We start from the raw sequence: 26409 nt of genomic DNA, 5'->3' as shown, positions 1-26409 counted from the left end.
GATGAACCTTTAGAATGTTGTGCTGAGTGAAGTTAGCCAGTCAGGACTGTCCATGACTCGAGTTATCTAAAGTAATTAAACAGAAAAAGAAACAGTAAAGAAACAGAAAGTAGAATGGTGGCTGCCAGAGGTGGGGGGGGGGGGGGCAGGAAGAAATGGAGAGCTGTCCTATGGGTAAAGAGTTTCAGCCATGCAAGATGAAAAAGTTCTGGAGATCTGTACTACGATAACGTGCACACAGTTAACAACAATGTGATGCATACTTGAAAACTGTTAAGAGGGTAAATTTACGTTTTGTGTTTTTACCACAATAAAACAAAAAAGCAAAAAAAGGGGAGAGATTAGAACCCAGATATACACGGAGAACACCACATGAAGACACCCTGAGAAGACAGCCATCTGCAAGCCAAGAAGGGAGGACTTGGAAGAACCAACCCTCATTAACTGAACATTTCTACCCTTAGCCTGAACAAACTGCTTGACCCCCAACTCTTAATTAAACAAGGCATCACACCTCAGGTGAAGATCTGGCCGACTCAAACGACTAATGCGGTGCTCTCTCTGTTTTCACTACAAAGACTGGAGGGGGACATGATCAAAATCTACAAAACTAAGGAAACCACACAGTAAAGAAACAGGAATGTGTGCATCCACCAAATCTCATTATTCTGGAACTAAAGGGCTTACTCTGAAGTTCCAAAAATGTGGTTAGCATCTCAAACTCAATATTCCAGGAATATATGCCTATCTCATACTCAAGCCCTCCCAGAAATAGTCCTCTTCTATTCTGATACCTTCAGGACAATGACCAAACCTTACTCCCTGATGGAATACTACTCAGCCATAAAAAGGAATGAGATCTTGCCATTTGTGAGAACATGGAAGGACCTAGAGAGTATTTTTTTTTAGAAGATGTTATTTATTTATTTGACAGAGAGAGATGGCGAGAGCAGGAACACAAGCAGGGGGAGTGGGAGAGGGAGAAGCAGGCTTCCCGCTGAGCAGGGAGCCCGATGCGGGGCTTGATCCCAGGACCCTGGGATCGTGACCTGAGCCAAAGGCAGACGCCCAATGACTGAGCCACCCAGGCGCCCTGGAAGGACCTAGAGAGTATTACACTAAATAAGAGAAAGACAAATACCACATGATTTCACTTATGTGTGGAATCTATAAAACAAAACAAATGAATAAACAAAAAAAGCAGAAATAGACCCATAAATGCAGAGAACTGATGGTTGCCAGAGAGGAAGTGCGCGGCAAGATGGGCAAAATGGGTGAAGGGGAATGGGAGATATAACCTTCCAGTTACGGAATTAGTAAGTCCCAGGGATGAGAGGTACAGCACAGGGGATATAGTAAATGGCACGCTACGATATGAGCATTTATGACAGATGGTCGCCACACCGTGGTTAGCACAGCATAGAGTATAGATTTGTCCAATCACTGTGTTGTACACCTAAAGTTGATGTAACATTGTATATCAACTATAATTCAAAAAAAGCAAACAAAAAAACCTTATCCCCTAAAAGTTACTTCAGAGGCCCTTCCATTATATCCCTCGGCTTTTTTTTTTTTTTAAAGATTTTATTTATTTATTTGACAGAGAGCGACAGAGCGAGAGACGGTCCCTCGGCTCTTAAGACTTACACCCTGGATGGACCCCATGGCTGACTCTGAAGAGCCATTCTCTCGGTCATGTGTATCTAGCTTCATTCACTGATGACCTATTAACTTCAAGAGGCTGCATAAATAGGCCCATGGATCAAAATGCTTCAGATCCTCTGAAAAAAAAAAATGATCCCAGACAAACTGGATCCAACACTAAATGAAACTAGTTTTCCTCCACACAGAATCCCTCACAGAACACCCCTCTATAAAATCCACTAGAACATGAGCTAAATTCCAGTCAACAAGCAGTAGTCTCTACACTCAAAGAATGGGTATTCTTGGCTACATGTTTTTTATTTTGGTTAATTACTGAGTTCTAGAAAATTGGATTGAGAGCAAAAATGTGCCTTTTTTTTACATGCTGACAAAGAGAACTGCAACCAGCCTTTTAAACCCTAAATACAGCTTTTACATTAAGTTTCTTATAATCCCTCTAACTAACGCTATCAGAGCCAAATATCATTACTAGAGAAATAAGACAAGCTGGACAGACAGAGGCAAAATAAGTCACAACACTGGAAGAATCTAGGCTGGAACTCAGGTTCCTGACTCCAAAGCCCCACACTCTTTCCATGAGACCATGCTGCTGGGGTTCCCCTCACCTTGGCCGGACACTCAGCTCCGGAATGGTTCGAATAAATCTGGGATGACTTATTGGGAGAAACCTGGAGAAAGAAATAAGGTCAAACCATTTCTCTTATTCTCTGTACCACCATAATCTAGAGATCAGACTTTCTCTCTAGTCCCAGAAAACCAAGCTTGAAAGCCATCAGCTCTGCTGCCTTCTTGCCCACTGGTGATGTGTCAGGCCTGAGGGCTTCCTCTCACTCTCTGCAGTAAATGTTGGGGAGCTGGCTCATCTGACCTTTCAGTATTGTCTTATTAAACCATGAGTAGTATTTTCCTTACGGACTACATTCTCCAATTCTTTCACTCTGAAAGTAAGGAAACTGAGGTCTAGAGAGACATTACTGAAATTAATATGCAAATTATAAACTATGAATTATTTTGCTTTTCTTATTACAGCAAGGATTTCTGCTACAATAATAATAGTGCAAGTAGATTTAAAGAAAAGGAGGATGAGTACGGTATGTAGTGGAGAATGGATTATAATAACCTCTGATGTATACTGAGCAATAACTATGTCAGGCAACCTGCTAGGCACATTGGGTACCGATGTTCTCTCAAGTCTGCAAAAAAGGTACTAACCACCCGTACTCCCATTTTACAAATTAGGAAAATAAAACTCAGAGTTAAGTAACTAAAGTCATGGTCACCCAATTTTAAGTGGCAAATCTGTAATGCAAACTCAGGTCTCTCTCACTTTAAACTAATGCCCTTAACCACTACACCATAGGCCATTTTTTTTTTAAGGGGAAAAAGACCAAAGGATTCTTTTGGTAAACATTTCTGCTAACTAGAAGAAAATCTGATTCGTGCACAACTTTTTCAAGCCTGCTTTAGTGCCCATTCCTTCTCCCATAACAACCTCCCCTCAAAACCAGCCCATCTCCCAAAGCCTCCATACCTGAACGTCTTCATGTCTCGACCACCAATCACTCGGGCAGTGACTGTCTTCCCAACTTTCAGCTTGGCAGTAGGAGATGTGCCCACTGGAACTTCATCTAGAATGTGGGAGGCGTGAATACAGCCAATGATGCCATCGTCCAGGGTTACAACCACATGGGTGGGTTTAATGGACTTGACAGTGCCCGTGACCATGTCCCCAATGGAGAGGGTGTGCTTCTTTACAGCCCCCACAACCAGAGCTGGATCTGCTTCCTCGTCCTCATCGACTGTCTCAGAGTCCTTCCGGGTCTGTCTCACAGTCCTCTTAGCAGGTGGCCCCTCAACAGCCAAAAGAAAACCAGTCACTCCTGGTTCTGTGGTCTTGAGGGTTAGGGAGACACCCTGTCCCACCTGCAACTTCTCTGAGTCAAAGCGGAAGGTGTCATTGAGGTGAGAGGTCAGGGAGAAAGCTGCCAGGTGGCCAGTCTCTACCAAGGAGGCAACAGCAAAGGACTCCTCCAAGTGTTGCACAATCGCCTGGTACTCGCTGCCTTTCTTCAGCTGGAAAACAGAAAACCCACCAACCCCACTTCTTACAGGGCACAAGTGCTCAATCATCACTTATTGGGCAGAGCGGGGCTGGAGAAGCCCCCTGAGTCCAGAGGACTCAGGGCTAGTATGAGCTGTAACAAACTAGCCTTCATTCCCTCCACCTAACTTCCCCGCTTCCCCTCCTGTTACTGAGGTGACCTGACTAAACTCAAGGCACCACATCAGAAGCCCTGGGACTTAGCTTTTGTTTTGAATTCAGATTCCTAGGATCCTATCCTAGAACTAGTGAAATCAGAATTTTAAAGTTACTGAGGTGATTCTGAGCATAGCCAGGTAGCCCTGACTCTTGTAGTTCTGCAGCGCCCCACCTGATTTATTCACCCATTCAACCACTCATCAGAGTCATTACTGAGAGCTCATTGTATGCAAGGCATTTAGCCCACCATTCCTCAAAGTCCAACCTATGCTCATACCCTTATATATGCACCAGCTTCACTTGGATATATGGAATATGGACCTGCTAGAAAACTCAGTGAGGGGTTAACACTATTTCTATTTATCTTTGTTTCCCCAAGTCTTAAAATTACAGGCAATCAGACATGAGGAATTATACCTATGTAATTCTCTCCACCATACCCTACACAGTTAGATGCTTAATAAGTACTTTATTTATTAATTTGTTTGTTTATTTATTTTTAAGTGGAGCCTAATGTGGGGCTTGAACTCACAACCCTGAGATAGAGACCTGAGCTGGGATCAAGAATTGGATGCTTAACTGAATGAGCCACCCAGGTGCCCCCTTAATAAGTACTTGAAAGGAGGACCAAATATACACATCATCCAGAGAAAAACACTACAAATGTTAAGATTCCCCTTGAACCCATTCTTCTCTCACACAAAAGTGTACAGGAGTGAATGTGGATGAGCAGCCTGGAGGGCAGAACTACACACAGACATGTTTTGTTTGGGTTATATGTCTTAAAAACAGTTTCCAACGTTTCCCACATTTATTTCAAATAAAAAAACAAATTCTTCCTTCTCTTAAAAATCAGATTCAGCAGAGCTACCCTATGACCCAGCAATTGCACTACTGGGTATTTACTCCAAAGATACAAATGTAGTGATCCGAAGACGTGCACCCCAATGTTTATAGCAGCAGTGTCCACAATAGCCAAACTATGGAAAGAACCAAGATGTCCACAGATGAACAGATAAAGAAGATGTGATATATATATATATATATATACACACACACACACACACACAATGGAATATTATGCAGCCATCAAAAAACCCGAAATCTTGCCATTTGCAACAATGTGGATGGAACTAGAGGGTATTATGCTAAATGAAATAAGTCAATCAGAAAAAGACAAATATCATATGATCTCACTGATATGAGGAATTCTTAATCTCAGGAAATAAACTGAAGGTTGCTGGAGTGGTGGGGGAGTGGGAGGGATGGGGTGGCTGGGTGATAGACATTGGGTAGGGTATGTGCTACGGTGAGCGCTGTGAATTGTGTAAGACTGATGAATCACAGACCTGTCCCTCTGAAACAAATAATACATTATATGTTAAAAAAAAAAAAGATAGTAGGAAGGGAAAAATGAAGGGGAGGGGCGGGAATCAGATTCAGCAACATCGGACACTGATGTTCCCACCTAGCAATAAGCAGATGGAACTGAATCGTCTCTGCCCCTCTGTGGGCTGGCCATGCCCACTTCATTCATTTACATTATCTACCTGGCCCTGAAGACAGGGGGACCACATAATTTATTAGTGGCACCAGAGTGCAAATCAGTGCTATTAATAACCACACCAAGACAAAAGGTATAGGAACGACCCACACCAATCCAGGCGGACGATCACCTCATCCACAGGCACTTACATTAAAACCCCCAAGCAAAGTGTGTGGGGTTGGAGAGGTGGGTAATGCCTTTGAAACCATGGGAATGGAAGTCGTCGCCAGCTTACCTTTTTAGCTTTTCTATTCACCAAGTCGTGGCAAAGGGAAACATGTACCTCCAACTTCAACATATCAACATTTAAGATGACAACCTTCTTTTTCTGCCCAGGTTCCACCTCTTGCCCTGCAGTGCAGAACCAAACACAGCATGGTCACCCTCTAGGAGCAGGGAAGGAAGCGTCTCCCCAAGAGCCCTGCAAGCCTTTGGGCACAGAAAAGAAAAGAGGACATCCGTCCTGGGACGATATGGGTGAGGAAAACCAAAAATCTAGCTCCCATAATTCAAGTTCAGGTGTGCCTTAATTTATGCAACCTGATATATAAAAATCTAGATTTACCCAATTATAACAACAGAAGGATTCACACTTAAACCTTCTTTAGCATGCTGTCAGCTGTCTTGATTTACATCAATACAAGACAGGGATGCCAAAATTGTCTACTGAATCAGCTCCTCTACACTATGTATTTGGGAATTCTGTATCCGAGAGGGAAAAATGGGCAAAGAATTTCCCCCACGAACCATGAGGGGTGAGACAGAAGTGCTCACCTGCCCGATGATATCTGCTGGCCCTCAGGACCAGGCCAGGCACGGGGCCCTCACTGAACACCACAGAGCCATCCTCCAACACCTCCTGCACCTCTAGGTCAAGGACCATCCCGGGGGTCATCTCAGCCAACGTCTGGATCAACACAGAGTCTGCCAGAGACCCAAAGGAAATGGGGATTAACAAGCAGAAACAATACTCAGCGTTCTTTTCCTTTGGCAATGTGCTGCCCCACGGAGGACAGCAGAGTGCCGGAGCACTGTGAAGGTAAGATCACTTTTGGTAGAAATATGCAACACCATGAGCACTCCTATTGCAGTGAGAGAGACCTGCACCTCTTGCTAATTAATCCTCCCTGGGCAGAACTCATGAAAGGAGCCAACAAATACCACAAACACACACTTTCCTTTGCTTTTTGAATTTTCATTGCTTAGGTTTGGAATCTACCCTCTCAAGCTTCTTATTCCCAAATCCCATCAGGGTTCCAACAATCCTGATGGTTCAGAACTTCAGAAATCAACACAATAACGCCTCACAGTCTTCTAGCAGGCACTTGCTCCATTCTATCATCCACCAGATATTTGCTGAATAAGAGAACAGTGAAGAGGTGAGTGGATTCACAACAAATGCAAACCTGAGGATACAGAACTAAGGGAAATTTTGATTTTGGTCTGGGAGGGAACACAAAGGGGACCTCTGGGATGCTGGTAATGATCTTTATCTGAATCTGGGGACTAAACAAGGGTGTTCATTTTATAAACATTTACTGAATTGTACCTTAAATGACTTACGCAGTTTATACAGTTATATGCCCATTAAAAAGCGGGGGGGGGGGGGCGCCTGGGTGGCTCAGTTGGTTAAGCATCTGACTCTCGATGTCGGTTCAGATGGTGATCTCAGGGTTGTGGGATCAAGCTGAGCACGGAGCCTGCTTGAGATTCGCTCTCTTTCTGCCCCTCCCACTTGTGTGCTCTCTCTGCCTCTCTCTCTTTCTCTCTCTCTCAAATAAATAAATAAATTTTTTTTAAGTTTATCAAAATTGTTGGAGCCCAACATTACTCATCGGAACAGACAGGCATAACTTACGACAGACACTCCCCATCCCCGACCCTGTCTCCACCCCCATGCCCCCACCTCGGTTGCTCATGAGGCTGCGCACGCCCTGCCGCTCTTCCAGGCACTGGCTCAGGAGGAGGAGGCTGGTGGTAGCCAGGTCCCCCAGACCACAGTCCGACAGCCGCAGCGACAACAGCATGCGCTGCTTCTCCTCGTCCACAGTGGTCACCTTTGCAACCACCGTCTGCCCCTCGACAAAATGGTCACTTGTGGAAGTCACAAACTTGTCACTCATGATCTAAAGAGTGGGCAGAAAGTAAAGACAGGAAGTTTCTATCAAGACAACTCACTCTATGCCCCCAGAAAAGGATGTGTGGAGGAAGGGGTGGGGAGAGATGGAAGCCAGGAAAATCCCCCAGCCCTCTCTTGAGCACAGCTCCACTCCCCTTCCAGAAAAAAATACGAGACCCTGGCTGTCCAACCCAGCCTTCTAGAGGGCACCCAGCCTAGGCAGCACATCACTGGCAAGCCAGAGGGACACCAAGCTGTCCAGGTCTCTTAACACCCAATGGTAACCCTCTGCCCTGGACTATGCATGTTTCTGCAGGCTTCCCCTCTTCTCCCATTTTTAAAATTGTTCTGGCAGGGGATGCAAATGAGAGCCGCCCAGGGAAACATCAGGGGACAAACCTACAGAAGGGAAGAAGTATTTATGAATAAACTACAGGCCACTTGCTCTCCCACCGTCCTATAATGACTTCGCTAAGACTCCTCCCGACTCTGGGTCTCAGTTTAGTCAGCAGACATGAGGGGTTCAACGATGGGGTCATTTAGATTTTTTGCAGTCTGAAAAGTTTATGACTTCAGTGACACTGTGGTGGAGGGGATCCTTCCAAGGGTATTCTGGTATCATGACGCCTCAAAAACTCCAGGAGGTTGCAAAACCTATACTCAGCAGCTCAGAAAAATTAACTTCCACGTCTATACATGCTCAGAGTCATGCTCCTTCCCACCCTCAGGTTCCATGACCCTAATCTCTCTCCTCCAAGGCTCTTGTGCATGGAGCTGAACTTACAGCTTTGGGGGCCAGTCCACTAAGACCTGACGGGAACTGGACGAACACACCGTAGTCCTTGATGCTCTTCACAAAACCGATGAGCAGCATCCCAGGATGGATTTCTGCGAAGCTCTTAGGATCCTGGCTACCCTCCACAGTGGACACCAAAGCTGGCTTCCTACAAAGGAGCTAATGGCACTTCATCAAGGAACATTCCAGAAAGGGCAGATGAAATATCCATCTCTCCATCTCCTTCTTCCACTCTACATGCTCAGCTGCTACAATGATTCTCTCAGCATGCAGACTAGCAGCATTAGCATCACCTGGAATTTGTTAGAAATGCAAACTCCTAAGCACTGTCCTAGACCTAAAGAATTACAAACTTTGGGGTGGGGCCCAGCAAGCTGTGTAAACAAGGCCTCAAGGTGATTCTGACACACTCTCAAGTTTAAGAACCAGTGTCTTTCCTTTCCTTATTAATTCATCCCCAGATTACTGAAGAGGACCAAAAAGAGACTGGTTCATCCCTGTGGTTTGGCGGCTGGACCGACCACGAGTCGGTCCACAATCTTCACACTAACCAACTCTAACCCACCTCCTCTATCTTCACTCTACAGAGATTTTATTTTACATTCTGTGAGAAGGAGGCAGTGTTCTCCTTCAAAGTGTGCACAGCAAGACCAAAGGGAAACTTGGAGCCCCAAGGGGGTAGGGGGGCGGTTGGGAAGGACGACAGCAGCTGCCTGTTAATTGTTCCAGCTCAAGGACTAAGCACTGTCGGAGAAGGCAAGATATGCTATTGGAAATATCCCACTGGACCTGGCAGGCCACTCTGCCCCCTCTCCAACACCCTGGACTTCCACTCTGCCCTGACCAGCATCTGCTGGTAGGACTTCAATCCTCTTTCCACTAGGGAAAGTACAGTCTGGTCACCAGTTTGGTTTCATGGGGGTATTTCTGAAGTCAAATAACTGACTTTTTTCCATGGAGTTTCCAGTTAAGAGCAGAGCCTGACCCAGAGTCTTCCCCCAGGTCCCACGGCTCACCAGATACCAGTAAAGGATACGACATGTCCCTCACTCTGGCTCAGACAAAGTACTCTGTGAAGGGTGTCGCCAGCCTGGAGCCAGTGATACAACAGAGGGCCATTGGCAACGTGGTCCGACAGATGAGGTGTGGGGAGGAAAGCAGGGATGTTGTGGGGCAGGACAGCCACCTCCAGCCCATCTTTGGTCTTCTCTAAAATCTTCACATCCACCAACTACTCAGGAAGAGAAAGACAAAAAATTGTACTTGTCTTGAGCAGACAGCAACCCCATCTGGCTCAGGCTAAGATCAGAGGTATCAAGTCCCAGCATCACTGAGGGGTCAAGATCAGAGAAGGAGCTTTCTTCCAAACCCCACACAACTGCCCCCAAAGACCCGGCAGGCACTCGCACACACACACATCAGGACCTATTTGCGTGCTCACATCACTCCTCTGCCAAGTCCCTCCACTGTGTCCCAGGGGAAAGACAGTCTTGCAGGCTGGTCCTAGAGACCAGAGAGGAAAGAGGACAGCATACACTGCTGAACAGCCATACGAGAATGGTGCTTTCCTTTCCTGGACAGCTTCCATTTGCTCTGACACACAGAAAGAATCCTCTTTCAAGATCCTCAATTCTCTCTAGCCCCAGAACCTTATCTAGCTACCTTGATCTTTCCCTCCATGGGTCCCAGTGCCCCACGTGTCAGTGGTACCCCACTTTCTGCCACTGTCAATTAAAATAGCTTGTCTGGAGAAGTCCAGGTACCTGTCCAAGACTAACAGTCCTTCTTTTCTTCTGACTGTGTCCCGGAGGCTCTTTCTTTGGATCACCCAACAGCTTGAAGGACAAAAGCATCCTCTCTTTGGATGGCTCACAGTTCAGCACCACAACCTTCACCACCTAGTGAGAAACCACACTGGCCTGGCTAACTCTTCCCTGCAGGCCAGTCAGGCCCCGGAGAGAGCTACCCTCCACGAGCACTGCGAAGGGTGACGCACCTAGACCTGGGATCAGATCAGAAGGCAGTGGAAAGCAATGTACTGAAAGATACACAGAATCCCCCTACGTCAGCCTTTTGCGTGAAAGGAAAACATGAGTAAGTTTTTGGTACAACCCCAAGCTTTCAAAACTTAATTTTTCCTAGACAGACCCAGACTCACTAGTTTTACGGCACCGCCACCTTTTGGTGACAGTGACCTGAGAACAACTTCTGATGTGAGAACACGAGCATGTCTGTTGTAGGTGAAGACTAATTCATTTCTTCCAGGTTGTGGGGCTGAGGTCCCTTAGTTTGCCAGCTTCTACTGAACCCCCCTGAGGGTTTCTCTTGGTTCTGTTCCACATCCCCTCCACCTCACTGGCTCAAACCCACTGCCTTATATGTGTCTTCCTTATCCCTTAAAAAGTAGTCCTCCCACTACTCCGTCAAATCCATGTTCATGGGGTCACCAAGGACATGGGTTTGTCCCAGGAAAGGGTTACCTGGCCAGCATAAAAGACCCTCTCTGGGTCAGGGACATACTCGGCACTGAGCTCATGCTTAGGCACCAGTCCCTGCACATCATTGTAGAACTTCACAATGCAGCCATAGTCCTTGACCCTGAGGATGAAGCCATGTGTCTGCAGACCAGGCTTGGCATCGGCATAGCAGGTAATGGCAGGCAGTTTAGACTCAATTAGGGTTTTCTTCAGGGTCATCATCAGCTTTTTGGCTTCAGGATCACAAAGCAAAACCTAGGGGAAGGATAACGGTTGTCATCAAGTTACCCATTATCAAGAAAGCCACTGGACTGGTTTCTGCGACCTCTGAACCCAAAGGCCAGGGTCCATACCTAAGAACGTATCTCTTTCCCTCTGAGAATAATCTCAGCTGTAGATCCTCCCTATTCCCTGCTGGATGACAATCTGGGGAGTATTCACCTATTTCAAAAGTACTTCTTCGTGTACGTTCCCTCCTGGGCCTGCATCAACACTCACCGTGTTCCTGCACCTCCACAGAGTCCTGTGTCAGTTACTTCACCACTGCCTCAGCCCTTCCCAGACCATGTGCATCTCATGTAATAGAATGAACAACCGAGCCAATTTACCACCTCGGTACTACTGCGTATTAGCTATTAACTAAGACTGAGGGCGCGTGGGTGGCTCAGATGGTTAAGCGTCTGCCTTCGGCTCAGGTCATGATCCCAGGGTCCTGGGATGGAGGCCCACATAGGGCTCCCTGCTCGGCAGGAAGCCTGCTTCTCCCCCTGCTCATGCTCTCTGTCTCGAATGAATAAAAAAAAAAAAAAAAATTAAAAAAAATACATTTTAACTAAGACTGAGAGATCCAACCATCTCTCTTCCCTCAGGTCATCTCCTTGGAGGGCAGAGAAATTCCTTTATTTTTAACTTCCTGACTCCAGTACTATAAAATTTTGCACCAGTGAGTGAGATCAGTATCTTTCTTGACTCAATAATAAAATGAAAAGAAGAAAATCTAACATTGTGCCTGCACACACCAGGCCTTCTGTTAAGCACTGCATATCACATTTAATCTTCACAACTCTGTGAAGCTTCTCTTGGGATTCAAAACTTTGTTATAAACCACTCAAGTTTTGGCAGCTTAGTCTGGATATTTCTGTGCCTGACACACCCCTTGCTCCTCTTTAAATTCTTTCCAGTTCAAGGATCACCTCTGCCAGAAATCTAGAAGACGTTATTGTCATATAGACCTGAATGTGAAAACTGGTTCTGCATTTATTAGCTGTGTGACTTTGGGCAAGCAGTGTGACTTCACTTTCCTAAGTTTTAATTTCTCCACCTGCAAAATGAGGGTAACAGTACTTACTTTATGGGGTCGTTTTAAGGATTAAATGACATAATGCATGTCATGGGCCTAGGATAGCAACTGGCACAAAATACATGTTACACGGTGGTCGCTACTGATACCACCAATGATTCTTGCTGGCCCAGCCCACCCTCACCTCCCCTTTGAGATATGACCATAGCATAGAGCCTGCACCAAACTATGGAAAGGACAAAAGGTCACACAGTGGCTCGCTCTCTTCATGTATGAATATTTTAACTCTCAATTATATCACAAAACTCTCAAGGGCAGAGACCCAGTTTTCTCTTCTCAATGCCAGACACATACCATAAATGTTATATGGTCATTCTATGGAAAAAGGCAGAAACTTCAGCTGAGAAGCACTGCTCTCTTCCCATCTGGCTTAAACCCCAACAAGACCCTTCCAGAGGCTCACCCGGCACTTGACCTCATCCCCAATGTGGTACTTCTTCTCTGGATTCTTCATCTGGATGTCGGCCAGGTGCATGGGAGGTATCAGGCCCCTGATTTGCTCGCCCACCTTCACCAGCATCCCGTATGGCTTTATGGTCAGCACTGTGCCCTAGGGAATCCCAAGAAAAGATGCCATCATAACTCAAGAATGGCTTTTTTCCTCCACCTCTTACAATAAAGCAGGTCACATCTCTCTTTTGAAGCCCAGTTTCCCAGGCTAACTGCCTGTTATTCCAGATGTCATGGGGTAAAGCACACATCCCACACTGATTTGAATGCAGTCTGGTTTTGTTTACGGGAACCTTCACATCTTTTTGTGGAAGCACGTTCTTTCTGTCTACCTCACAAGCACGTTCTCTGAAGGAGGAGACTCTGTCTCCTAAGGAACAAACTCTACATATAAAGGAGATCTGCTCAACTGGAGCTAAATGGTTGGACACGAGACGCAACTGCAAGTGACCTCTTACTAACATCCCAGGAGTTCAATTATCATAGAACTAACTTTTGCCCAAATCTAATAAACACCCTCAAATCCTAGGATTTATGAACTACTGACTCTGTGTGGGTGATGCTATTAAGACCTTATCTTGAAATTAATTACATTACCGAAGAGAAGAAAAAGAAACTCCAGTTAAGAGGCAGAGGTAAGGAACGTGACTTTAAATGTGTTCAGTGAGGGCGCCTGGGTGGCTCAGTTGGTTGGGCGACTGCCTTCGGCTCAGGTCATGATCCTGGAGTCCTGGGATCGAGTCCCACATCGGGCTCCCTGCTCAGCGGGGAGTCTGCTTCTCCCTCTGACCCTCTTCCCTCTCGTGCTCTCTCTCTCTCATTCTCTCTCTCTCAAATAAATAAATAAAATCTTTAAAAATAAATAAATAAATAAAATAAATGTGTTCAGTGAGAACTAATGAGCAGCCGGTTAACCAGCAAACTAAAGAATGTCTGAAGGTGAAAGAGTATCTAATTATATGCTTGAGTCTTACCTTTACCAATGCCCCAGGTTTGATGTCATGATATCTAAGGTACTGAGCTTCAATAATGGACCTAGAACAAAAGGAAAATCCAAGATTAAATAAGTCAGGGCAGAGGCTACCTAAAATTCAGGGCTCCCAAAATCATGCTGGCAAGAAAGAAAACCCTCACCAAATCAGGCCAGGAGAAACTGTGACCATGCATCCCTAGAGGGGCACACTTCTATAGTACCACGTGTCAATAACAGACTTACGTCCTCAGAGAGAGCAAGGCCAGCTCATCCATTTGGCTGTAATCGATGATTCTACACTTGTGAGTGTTCCCCGGCTTGAAGGCCTCAGCATTGAAGACATTCTTAGAATCAGAGAGATGGCTGAGCTACAAAGTACCAAGTGATTAAGGGCAAGCCAGACACAGTAAATCTGAGGCAATCAGACATGAAAGCACACTGACACATTTATCACCTACCATAAAAACACTACTAATCGCCTGTTAAAAAATTCCTCTAACTAAAACATTGCTCTTTACAGTCATAGAATATAAGTCAGAGAACAGTCTAGATCCTGGGTCTGTAAACTACAGCTCATGAATCAGTGCCTATTTTTGCAAATAAAAGTTTTACTGGAACACAACCATACCCCTTCATTTACGTACAGTCTATGGCTGCTTTCTGGCTACAATAACAGAGCTGAGTAGTTAGGTCAGAGATCGTAGGGCCCGCAAACCTGAAATATTTACTATGTGGCCCTTTAAAACCCTTTGCCAAGCTCTGGTGTAGATCTTAATTCATTCTTGTACCTACCATCGACCAGGGATCAAAGTAAGTCAAATTAATCCTAAAGAATTCTAATAGAACAAACAGACATTGGTCTAACCCCTCTGCGAGTCTGCCACACTTTGGGATATTCAAAAATAGGAAACTAATACAAGAGATGTAAAAAACAGAAAAGGACCCATGTGTCCCCAAAGTCCTTCTAGTGATAAGATCCTGATGAAACAAAGAACGCCTCCTCACCTGGGCATAGGCCAGCGCCCCATCCTTCAGCCTGAAGGTGGCCCCGGCCTTGCTGAAAAAGCTCTGGACAGGAACCTCATCCAGCACAGCTCCCAGGTGCTGGCAAGAGAGCCGAGCGAGTGAGCGCCCCGGCTGCAGGAAGACGGGACGCAGGCTCAGCCGCACGGCCCTGGTCCGAGGATGGACACAGAGAACACAAGCCCTTACCTAGACAAGGGAAAGAGAATCATGAGCAAGAGGAGGCACACAGAAGATAAGGCCCTCAGAGCTGACTTTCGGAGGTCAAGGCTCCACATGTGCTGCCCAGGTTATGGATATAAGTAGTAATATCAGCTTGTGCAATCAAGCAGCATGTGGAAAATTCAAACAAAATGCCCCAGAGGAACTGTGTCCAACTAAAGCAATGCTTACTCAAGGCCAGGAAAACATACCAGGGTCCCCTCAACACCATGAGGCAATAACGCATATGCAACAGAAGCCACATACCAGAGTGACTATATCAGAGGACCGTCTGAAACACACCAGAAAGAGCCTGCCCTGATCACAAGGTTACAGCAGGTAAAACGTCTGCACTTTGTACACAAATATGATTGTAACGAGAAAAAATTACTAGAAAAAAGTTCACCAAACAGTTAATATTATCACTAAGTGCTGGGAAGGCTTGTTTAGCTAAAAAACATGTCTCTATAGACTCCAATAGAATATATTACTGTTAAAAACAAAAAAAGAAAAGAAAAAAATCATTTTAGGATTCCTTTTAAAACTCTGAATAACATATATTGGGACTTTCTTCCCAAATATTCACAATCACTGCGGAAAACCTGGGTATTTAGATAAGTGTAGAAAAATCAGCCAGAGTCAATCATTATTAACACTTGACTGTGTATAATCTTCCAATATTTTAACCAGGTGAACCATTAAAATATTTTTTCAGGGCCGCCTTAGTGGCTCAATCAGCTAAGCATGTGCCTTCGGCTCAGGTCATGATCTCAGGGTCCTGGGACTGAGCCCTGCATCCAGCTCCTGCTCAGCAGGGAGTCTGCTTCTCCCTCTCCCTCTGCCCTCCCCCACTCGTGCACACACACATGCTCTCTCTCTCCCTAATGAATAAACAAAATCTTTAAAAATTTTTTTTAAAAATAAATATTTTTTCAGAGCACCTAGGTGTCTCGGTTGAGTGTCCGACTCTTCATTTCGGCTCAGGTCATGATTTTAGGGTTGTGAGACAGAGTCCTGCATTGGGCTCCACACTCCGCACAGAGCCTGCTTGAGATTCACTCTCTCCCTCTCCCTCTGCCCCTCCCCCAGCTCATGCTCACACATGCACACATTCCTTCTCTCTGTCTCTAAAGTACATAGAGGCGCCTGGGTGGCTTAGTGGTTAAGCGTCTGCCTTCAGCTCAGGTCATGATCCCAGAGTCCTGGGATCGAGTCCCACATCGGGCTCCCTGCTCGGCAGGAAGCCTGCTTCTCCCTCTCCCACTCCCCCTGCTTGTGTTTCCTCTCTCGCTGTGTCTCTCTCTGTCAAATAAATAAATAATCTTAAAAAAAAAAAAGAATTTAAAAAAATACATAAGTAAAATCTTTATTTTAAAATAAATTTTTTTCAAAGTTGGACCTACTCTACCCATAGCACTTTTAAACCATAGTTTTCTAATTAAACAAATATTTTGTTCCTTTACATTATTCTTCTTAAACACCTTAAATGATAACAACAAAAGATTCACTGCCCACCCCCCGCAAAACCAAACTATATAATTACAAACTACAAGTTATCTTCTTTTTCACAGACTCCTTCTCTAATCTCAGTCCACAGAAGTAACCACTGTGGCTTCCTGTGATCCTTCCAAAACACATGTCATTCCCCTCACTGCCTCTAACACCTATACACATGCAGCACTAGGACCTGCTCATAGCTAGCTGCAATACTGGACAGCTATTTGGGACACACCTGGAATCAAGAAAAATTTCTTACTGTTTGATTTGAGAAATATGTTCCAGCTTTCTTGGGATCCAGGTGCATAAAGTCGACCAGGCCGGTGAAGAATGAGAGGAAGTTTAGTGTAAGGCCAACTGGAGTCACCTAGAAATAAATGGAACAAGAAGGAACCAAGAATGTGAGACAACGATCCATATGAAACCCTCACTGCCACATTTCCCACAACTGTGTATCTCTCCTCCCCCAACTAACCCTTATCAATCTTTCTTCCTATAAAATTAAGTGGCAGGACAACTCCCAGTACCGGCTGTTCCTTTATTCAGTAAGCTCACCTCCCTTCTGGCCTGAGAGGCATCAATCCTGCCACCCTTGAGGTTTCCCAATTCATTTGCACAAGGATCCTTGGGGAACTGCCAGCCTGACAACCTGGACAAATTATTGCTAACTTGGTCTGCCCAGACTAAGAAGGCAAAACCCTAATCCTGGCAAAAGGCAGATACTGACCATGCTGATTCGCCCTACAGAGCCCCCCAAAAGCTAATGAATTAGAGGTGAGAAGCACCTCAAAAGAGAGCAATGAGGCAGATGACTGAATTCAGGAAAACAAAATTAAACGCCCAGGTCCTCTCCTCAAACTATAGGGTCTACGCCTCTCCTGCCTCCACAGAAAATGAGAGTTATTCTCTAGGAAACCTGTACGAGACTCAAAAGACAGGGAGAGTGCAAACCCTGAAAATGTAGGTTAAGAAAAATTCTAAATATCATATAGATATAGATATGAAGACATCCCAGCCCTCTCCCACCTACCTCTCAGCAGCCAGGGTTATACCCTCCTGAGGAGAGATTAACAGATCCTTTCTAGAGAAGACTTGTAACAATGACATTTAGAGCTGCTCAAAGTCGGCTAGCTCCTGATCCTGACAGTGAAGTCAGCCAGTCAACGAGCCCCACCCAACGAGGCACACAAAGTTTTTTAGCACCTCACTCATAAAATGGCAGTCAAAACAAAAATTCAATAGAGTATAAAGTTAAAATTGAGAGACTCTCCCAGAAGGTAGGATATAGACAAATACATGCACATACCCAAACAAAGGTGAGATGAAAAAATAAGAAAATTAGAAAACTGAAACATTAAGTCCAACATCAACTGGAGTTCAAGAGAAAAAAGAGGAAATATTTAAAAAATAAAAAAGTCCAATAAGGGGCTAGTATCCATAATATATAAAGAAATCTTACAATTTAACAAAAGGACAACCCAATTTTAAAATGGACAATGGACTTTTGAATAGATATTTCTCCAAAGAAGATATACAAATGGTCATAACACAACCAGCACATGAAAAGATGCTCAATACTGCTAATCATTAGAGAAATGTAAATCAAAATCACAAGGAGATACCACTTCACATCCACTAGGATGGCTATAATAAAAAGCGTAGTAACAGCTGTTTGTGAAAATGGGAAGAAACCAGAACCCTTAATTGCTGGTAGGAATGTAAACCGGTGCTGCCACTTAGGCTCTTCCTCTAAAAAGTCAGTTACCATATGACCAGCAATTGCGTTCCTAAGTATATGCCCAAGAGAAATGAAAACTTACAACCACACAGAAATTTACACACCAATTTCATAGCAGCATTACTCATAATAGCCCAGAGTGGAAACAACCCAAATGTCCACTAACTGATGAATGGAGAAACAAAATGTGTCATCTCCACAATATGGAATATTCAGCCATAAAAAGGAATGAATCCCATGCTACATCATGCTACAACATGGATGCTACATGCTACAACATGGATGAGCCTTGAAAACATGCTAAGTGAAAGAAGCCAGACACAAAAGGCCACATATTGTATGATTCCATTTATATGAAATATCCAGAATAGACAAATCTAGAGACAAAAAGTACACCCAGGGGAGTAAGAGAGGGAGAGATGGAAAGTGACCACCAATGTGTACAGGATTTCTTTCTGGGGTGATGAAAATGTTCTGGAATCAAACAGCTGCACACCTTTGTGAATACACTAAAAAAATCACTGAGTGGGGCGCCTGGGTGGCTCAGTCGTTAAGCGTCTGCCTTCGGCTCAGGTCAGGATCCCAGGGTCCTGGGATCGAGTCCCACATCGGGCTCCCTGCTCAGCGGGAAGCCTGCTTCTCCCTCTCCCACTCCCCCTGCTTGTGTTCCTGCTCTCGCTGTCTCTCTCTGTCAAATAAATAAAATCTTAAAAAAATAAATAAATAAATAAATAAATAAATCACTGAGTTATACATTTTTAAAGGGGTGAATCTTCCTATATGTGAATTATATGTCAATTTGAAAATAGAAAAAAACCCAATAATATAAGAAGTTTTCTCAGAATTGAAAGATCTGCATTTCTGGATTGTAGGACAAATAAATGGAGAGAGATCCACACCAAAACACATCATCATGAAATCTTAAAAGGGATAACAACAATATTCTTTTTTTTTTTTAAAGATTTTATTTATTTGTCAGAGAGAGAGAGCATGCACAAGCAGTGGGGAGCAGCAGGTGGAGGGAGAAGCAGGTTCCCCGCTGAGCAAGGAGCCTGATGCGTCCTGGGATCATGATCTGAGCTGAAGGCAGATGCCCAACTGACTGAGCCACCCAGGCGTCCCAAGAATAAAATTGTTTGTTCTTTTTTTTTCTTTTTAATTGTTTAAGACCTTTATTAACGGGTGCTTGCCATTTGTTGAATTTTTTGAAAAAATCAAGTTGTAAACTCTTATTACAAATTAAAAATGAGTTTCTTAAAAATCAAATTCTTGAACTCTCCTAAGGGGCGCCTGGATGGCTCAGTCGATTGAGCATCTGACTCTTGCTTTCAGCTCAGGTCATGATCTTGGGGTTGTAGGACTGAGCCCCAAATTGGGCTTTGCACTCAGTGGGGAGTCTGTGGGAGATTCTTTCTCCCTCTCCCTTTGCTAATATCCTAGGATATTAGCTCTACAGGAGTCCTACCAGAGCAATCGGTCTAGACGGGAGGAGGATAAGAGGAAAAAGGGCTCTAGGTGGTTAAAAAAAAAAGTAACTAAGGTTTAAACACCTTTATGGAAAATTGTGGTATGAAGAAAATAACTACAAGATGTATTAAGAGGAGCGCCTGGGTGGCTCAGTTCATTAAGTGTCTGCCTTCGGCTTGGGTCATGATCCCAGGGTCCTGGGGTCGAGCCCCGTGTCAGGCTCCCTGTTCTACAGGGAGAGCCTGCTTCTCCCTCTCCCTCTGCCTGCTGCTCCCCCTGTCAAATAAATAAATAAAATCTTAAAAAAAAAAAAAAAAGATGTATTAAGAAATAGTTATAGGCAGGAAGAGAATTTGGTAAATGACGAAAAAGAAGGTGCCTGGGTGGCTCAGTCAGTTAAACAACTGCCTTTGGCTCAGATCATAATCTCGGGGTCCTGGGATAGAGCCCCACAATGGGCTCCCTGCTTCTCGGAGAATCTGTTTCTCCCTCTCCCTACCCCCCATTCATGCTCTTTCTCAAATAAATAAATAAAATCTTTAAAAAAAAAGCTGATGGGCGCCTGAGTGGCTCAGTCGTTAAGCGTCTGCCTTCGGCTCAGGTCATGATCCCAGGGTCCTGGGATCGAGTCCCACATCGGGCTCCCTGCTCAGCGGGAAGCCTGCTTCTCCCTCTTCCACTCCACCTGCTTGTGTTCCTGCTCTCGCTGTCTCTCTCTGTCAAATAAATAAAATCTTTAAAAAAAAAAAAATAATAAAAAATAAAAAAATAAAAAAAAAGCTGATTATCAGCTCCAAGGAAAAAGCTATTTGAGAAACAATCATAGTACATTACCTAGCTCAGCAGTAAATAATATTTATGTAACCATAATAATTTAAACTAGTAATAGTAATAACCATAGTAATTTAAACAACGATTTAACAAAAAATTTAATATACCTCTGTTAGGAGGGTGGAGGAAGGAAAGGGAAAATTAAGAAAGCCAAATATTCATCTACTATGATAAGAAGTTAACACTCAATGCCTAAAATCGATAAACCAAGAGATACCAGCAAAAGCTTATTGCTTAGAAATACAGAGGTAAATTTCCAAAGATGTAAGAGTTAAAGATGGAATTAGAAGAGATGAGATAGTTCTTTGTTATAAAAGTCTTTTAATGCTATTTGACTTTCTCGGGGTGCCTGGCGGGCGCAGTGGGTTAAGCACCGAACTCTTGATTTCAGCTCAGGTTGTCATCTCAGGGCCCTAGGATCGAGCTCTGCATCTGGCTCTGCACTCAGCATGGAGTCTGCTTGAGATTCTCTTCTCCCTCTATCTCTCCCCACTCTCTAAAATAAATAAAATCTTTTAAAAAAGAAAAAGCTATTTGACCTTTTCAATCAGCACTGTCCAAAAGAAACATAATCCATATGTAACTATGTAATTAAGTTCTCTAGCAGTCACATTTTAAAAACTACAAAGAAACAGATGAAAATTATTTTAATAACAGTTTAACCCAATACATCCAAAATATTATCATTTCAACATATAGCAATGGCTACATTTCAAGCGTGTAATAAGCCACAAGTGACCAATGTCTACCCTATTGGGCAGCACAAGTTTAGACTGTGCACATGTACCACTTCAACAAAAATTATCTCTATTTTAGAAAATAGTAATGACAGGGTGCCTGGGTGGCTCAGATGGTTAAGCGTCTGTCTTCAGCTCAGGTCATGATCTCAGGGTCCTGGGATCGAGTCCCACATCGGGCTCCTTGCTTAGCAGGGAGTCTGCTTCTCCCTCTGCCTGCCACTCCCACTGCTTGTACTCCCCCTCTCTCTCTTTCTGGCAAATAAATAAATAAATAAAATCTTTAAAAAAAAAAATAGGAATGACAATGAACAGCTTACCTTCTGTACCTGGGCTTTGACCACCAGTCCTGGTAGCAAGTTATTAAGGGTCCAGTTTTGCTCTTCAGTAGCAACGGCAGTAGAAACATCAGAATGACCAATAGACAGACCAACAACGCCTCCATTGCCTTTCACCTCTTCAATGATGCAGTTCAGGTACTGACCCACCTTCAGTTTAGCACCTGCAAGCCCCAACCCCAGCCCCCAAAAGGAAAAATACCTTCATGAGAAGGGCTCTTAACTTGGGCTCAAGCAATACCTGAAAAGATCCATGGTCTACCTGACCAGTTACCATGTAATACCCATGTTCCTATCTCTCAGGGACCAACTACAAGAGGGGAATAAAGTGACCCTGACAGATCTGGAATCAACAGTGTTTAAAAATATGAAAGTCTCAACAAGGCAGGAAGAGTGCTGCGGAGGCCCTAGGGGCCCAAATTTCAGTGGAATGTTCTAGGTGAGAAGAAGTGAAACTGGTCCATTGGATCTTAGACCCTGTCACTTGCTGGTCCTTCACACATATTCCCTTTTCTATCAGCTAGGATTAACGCTGATTTTAGCAAAGCCAAAGAGCATTTGGGGTCACCGTTCTGTCATTTTACTCACCAAGTGGTATTTACAAATAATGCCTCACTACTATGCACCGGCCCCTCTTCTTCCTCTCACCTTTGTTCTTCTGTCGGATATACTCCTGGGCTTTCTGCAGTGGCAGAAAGGCTCTGGCCCCACAAACCCCAATGTCCACTAGGTAGCCATGGTCTTCCAGGCTGGACACAGTGCCTGTGAGCAGCTGGAGGAAGAGAAAGCATTCCTCAGGGTTCAAAAGTCAAAGGTAAAGATGTGGTATATATATACAATGGAATATTATGCAGCCATCAAAAGGAATGAGATCTTGCCATTTGCAACGACGTGGATAGAACTAGAGGGTGTTATGCTGAGCAAAATAAGTCAATCAGAGAAAGACATGTATCATATGACCTCACTGATATGAGGAATTCTTAATCTCAGGAAACAAACTGAGGGTTGCTGGAGTGGGGGGGGTGGGAGGGATGGGGTGGCTGGGTGATAGCCATTGGGGAGGGTATGTGCTATGGTGAGTGCTGTGAATTGTGCAAGACTGTTGAATCACAGATCTGTACCTCTGAAACAATGTAATATATGTTAAGAAAAAAAAAAGTAGAAGATATCAAGAGGGGAAGAATATAGGGGAGAAATCGGAGGGGGAGTCAAACCATGAGAGACGATGGACTGAAAAACAAACGTAGGGTTCTAGAGGGGAGGGGGGTAGAAAGATGGGTTAGCCTGGTGGTGGGTATTGGGGAGGGCACGTTCTGCATGGAGCACTGGGTGTTATGCACAAACAATGAATCATGGAACACTACATCAAAAACTAATGATGTAATTTGTGATTAACATAACAATATGGTGATTAACATATGATGGTATGGTGATTAACATAACAATAAAAATATTTTAAAAAGTCAAAGGTAATGGGTCACACAACAAAAATCCACTACCAAACATGAATGTTCCCACCATCAATCTTGACACATCATCCCACAATCCTCCCCCAAGCCCACCCCCAACAACTTCGGTCCCACTCAAGGATAGAAAAGGGAAAGACATCAACTTTAATTCTCCCAGGCCTTGAGGGATCTTATGGTTTCCAGACAGTGAGAAGTGTTATACACAGTTGAATGGAATGAAAAAGAGGAGTTTCTCCCCTGCAGAATTTTCAAAAGATAGGAAAGACTATTGTTACACAAAGAGGAGTAAACCAGATTGCCCTGCAAGGTCACTCCCAGAGCCATGACTAATCCAGAACTACTCTTCTAGCTGTCACATCTTTTTTAAGCGCCTCCAAGACTTCAAAAAAAGGAAAAAAAAAAAAATCTTGCTAACCTCCTTTACATTTCAGGGGAAGCAGTGTGAAATTCAAATCTGGCTCTTACCATTTGGTCCTTGGCAAGTCATAAATCTTTCTGAGTCCATTTTCCCAAATGTATAAGAGGAATATCTATCTACCTCACAGGGTTGCTGTGAAAATTTCTTCAGATGAAACATCTAAAACAGCATCTGCCAAACAGCTGGCTCTTTTGACACTTGTCAATTTCCTGCAACTTGGCTTACTTTTACTCCCCTATCTAGCCAGCTTTCAGGGCCTGTCCCAAACTGACTGCTTCTAACTAAAAGTTAAAAGGTCATACTGGGGCACCTGAGTGGCTCAGTTGTTAAGCATCTGCCTTCGGCTCAGGTCATGATCCCAGGATCCTGGGATCAAGCCCCGCGTCGGGCTCCCTGCTCAGCAGGAAGCCTGCTTCTCCCTCTTGCACTTCCCCTGCTTGTGTTCCCTCTCTTGCTGTCTCTCTCTCTCTGTCAAATAAATAAAATCTTAAAAAAAAAAAAAAGATCATACTGATCTCCTTCCTCTTAATTACAAGAGCACTGAGATGAGTGTAGTTCATATGAGTGTGTTTTATACCTATTGGATGTTGAGACTCAGAGCTAGGACTAATTTCTCCTGAATCTCCATAGGACTAGGAGATGGAGTAGTGAGCTATCCATCAGTACAGCTGACAGACTAACTGCTCTGTCTACCCTAACTCTTGCTCTCAGAGAGCAGCCCTCGAGCATTCCCCAGAGATGCCAGATAGCCTCTGAAAAAGACTTAATCTGTAAAGAACAAGTCTTGGTAAGTAAGGCACTTTGAGGAACTCCTCACCCCTGCTAAGCCTCCTTGGAGGCATTTTTTTTTTTATTGGCCACCAGTAAACCTTCCCTTTCTCCACTCCAAGGTAATGTGATTAGGCTCAAGCCTTCAATTTCCATTAGGTACCCTAGAGATCTTCCCCTCCCCCCCAGGGAAAGACCCACCGCTGTGTGTAACAGTTAAGCTGAAAGTAAAAGGTGGTCTAGATACTTCCTAGGAGGCAGGGCAGGAAAAACACACATTGTCTGACCCTCTTCCCTGACCCCATACGTACCATGCCAGGCTTCAGGGCCTCAGCACTTAGCACTTCGTTGACATTTTTGGGGTTCAGAGATAACTTGACACTCTTTTTGCCCCTCTCTGTGATACCCACACTGCTCACCACACATCTCACCAGCATCCCAGGTGAGAAGAGTTCAGGCAAGCTGACCAGGTCCTGCATAATACAAATGAGAAAGATCTGATACATATTCCCCTGAACCAACATATCACTGCCCAACCCTCGCCTGGTGGTTTCTCATCCTTAGACCCCAAAGAACCCAAACAGTGGATGAAGACAGTAACCACTCGCCAAAGGAAAAGGGACCTATGGCCAAGTCACAGTCTTGGATTTCAGCCTAAGGCCTCCAAAATATCTCCAAAGAACAGGCAGATATAAATGATTTGTCAAGAGTCGTCTGTATTCACAATTTCCATTTCTTCACCTCCTGCTCGCCCTTCAGCTCACTCTGTGTTCCACCCCTCGCCCACCACTTTATCTCCCAATAAAATCACCAGTGATCTTCATGTTGCTAAATCCAATAACCCGTTTCTCAGTCCTTCTTATATGTGACCTTCCAAAAGCATTTAACACTGGTTGGGGCGCCTGGGTGGCTCAGTCAGTTGAGCGTCTGACTCTTGGCTTCAGCTCTGGTTGTGATCTCAGGGTGGTGGGTTTGAGCCCTGCATGGGCTCTGTGCTCAGCGGGGAGTCTGCTTGAGATTCCCTCCCTCTCCCTTTGCCCCTCCCCACTGCACACATATGTGTGCATGCACGCACATGCGCTCGCGCGCTCTCTCTCTCTCTCAAATAAATAAAGTCTAAAAAGAAAAAAAATACTTGAGGGTCAATCTTCCTCCAGGGTCAGGATTCACTCAAGGGTCTGTCCTTCAGTCTCTCTGCACTCTTTTCGCTCCTTCTAGGCACCTTCCCTCTTCTTAGCTTCAATTACCACCTATGCAAAGCATTCTCACACATGTACGTTTCTAGCCCAGACTACTCTGAATCTCCTGTCTACTGGATGTTTCAACCATTCCTCAAATTCAACAGAGCAAAAAATAAAATTGTGATCGTCTCTCCCAATCCAGGTCCTCTCTCAGGGTTTCTATCTCAGGATGGCAAGGCCGACCATCAAGTCACACACAACAGAAGGTTAGGACTCATGCCCCCTACCAAATCCATCAGTGGGCATTGACTTTACTTCCTCAGTAGGTAAACCCTGAACACAGCCTGGCATCAATCTCAGAGCTGGGCCACTACAGTAACCCCCTAACTGGTCTCTGAGCAAGTACATGCCTCTTCCGTCTATTCTCTATGCTGTCTACATGTCACCCACCCCAATGAGAACACTTCAAGGGCTTCCCACTGGTTCTAGAATTAAAAACCAATCTTTAACATGGTCTAGCCTCTACCCAGCTCTCCTGCCCCATCCCAAACCACTCTCCCTTGATCTCTCTGCTCTAGCCACACTGGCCTTCTCTCTGCACCATATTGTGCTCCTTCTGCCTGAACTCCCTTCCTTGTTTACTCTTTAATCTTTACCCAGTACACACTCATGCTTCAGATCTCAGCTCAAGCATCCCTTCCTCAGGGAAGTCTTCCAGACTCCCTGGGCTAAGTCAAAATCCTCTTATTTAAAAAAAAGAAAAAAAAAAATTTCCTATTTAAACTTTCATGACACCTTGTGCCTTGACTTCTTAGCATTGAGCAAAGTTGTAATTTTACATCTACTTGAACACCACTTAGGTCCAGTTATAGAGTACATTCTGGTTTCCCCTACCTTCAGAGGTTCTTCTTGAGCCACCTGCTCACTCAGCTTTTTGGTATAGGCATCACAAATTTCAGTTACTTGCACAAAGCCCCGGAGTCCGTTGGGGAGACTAATCACCAGTTCCAGTTCATTTACCTCCTTCACACAACCCAAAATCCGCATCCCCTCACACAGGGACTAGAAGAAAAAAAGTGAAATGGGCACAATAGG

General features: G+C 44.5%; 1 protein-coding gene across 1 annotated transcript in view; it reads right to left on the bottom strand.

Moving 5' to 3' along the window:
* Positions 1-26409, bottom strand: part of PDCD11 (programmed cell death 11) — a 52414-nt gene that overhangs the window by 21415 nt on the left and 4590 nt on the right. Inside the window, 18 exon segments of the mRNA XM_027596509.2 lie at positions 2271-2333; positions 3197-3738; positions 5707-5822; positions 6246-6395; positions 7378-7597; positions 8375-8545; positions 9423-9617; positions 10150-10284; positions 10867-11118; positions 12627-12773; positions 13648-13708; positions 13890-14014; positions 14652-14858; positions 16627-16734; positions 21461-21642; positions 22127-22250; positions 24445-24606; positions 26209-26376. Of these exon segments, the coding sequence (XP_027452310.1) occupies positions 2271-2333; positions 3197-3738; positions 5707-5822; positions 6246-6395; positions 7378-7597; positions 8375-8545; positions 9423-9617; positions 10150-10284; positions 10867-11118; positions 12627-12773; positions 13648-13708; positions 13890-14014; positions 14652-14858; positions 16627-16734; positions 21461-21642; positions 22127-22250; positions 24445-24606; positions 26209-26376 (3128 nt within the window).

This window comes from Zalophus californianus, chromosome 15, assembly GCF_009762305.2.
Source record: "Zalophus californianus isolate mZalCal1 chromosome 15, mZalCal1.pri.v2, whole genome shotgun sequence".
NCBI classification, from domain to species: Eukaryota; Metazoa; Chordata; class Mammalia; order Carnivora; family Otariidae; genus Zalophus; species Zalophus californianus.
Note: the sequence above shows the minus strand (reverse complement) of the source record. Positions and strands in the feature narration are given on the sequence as shown.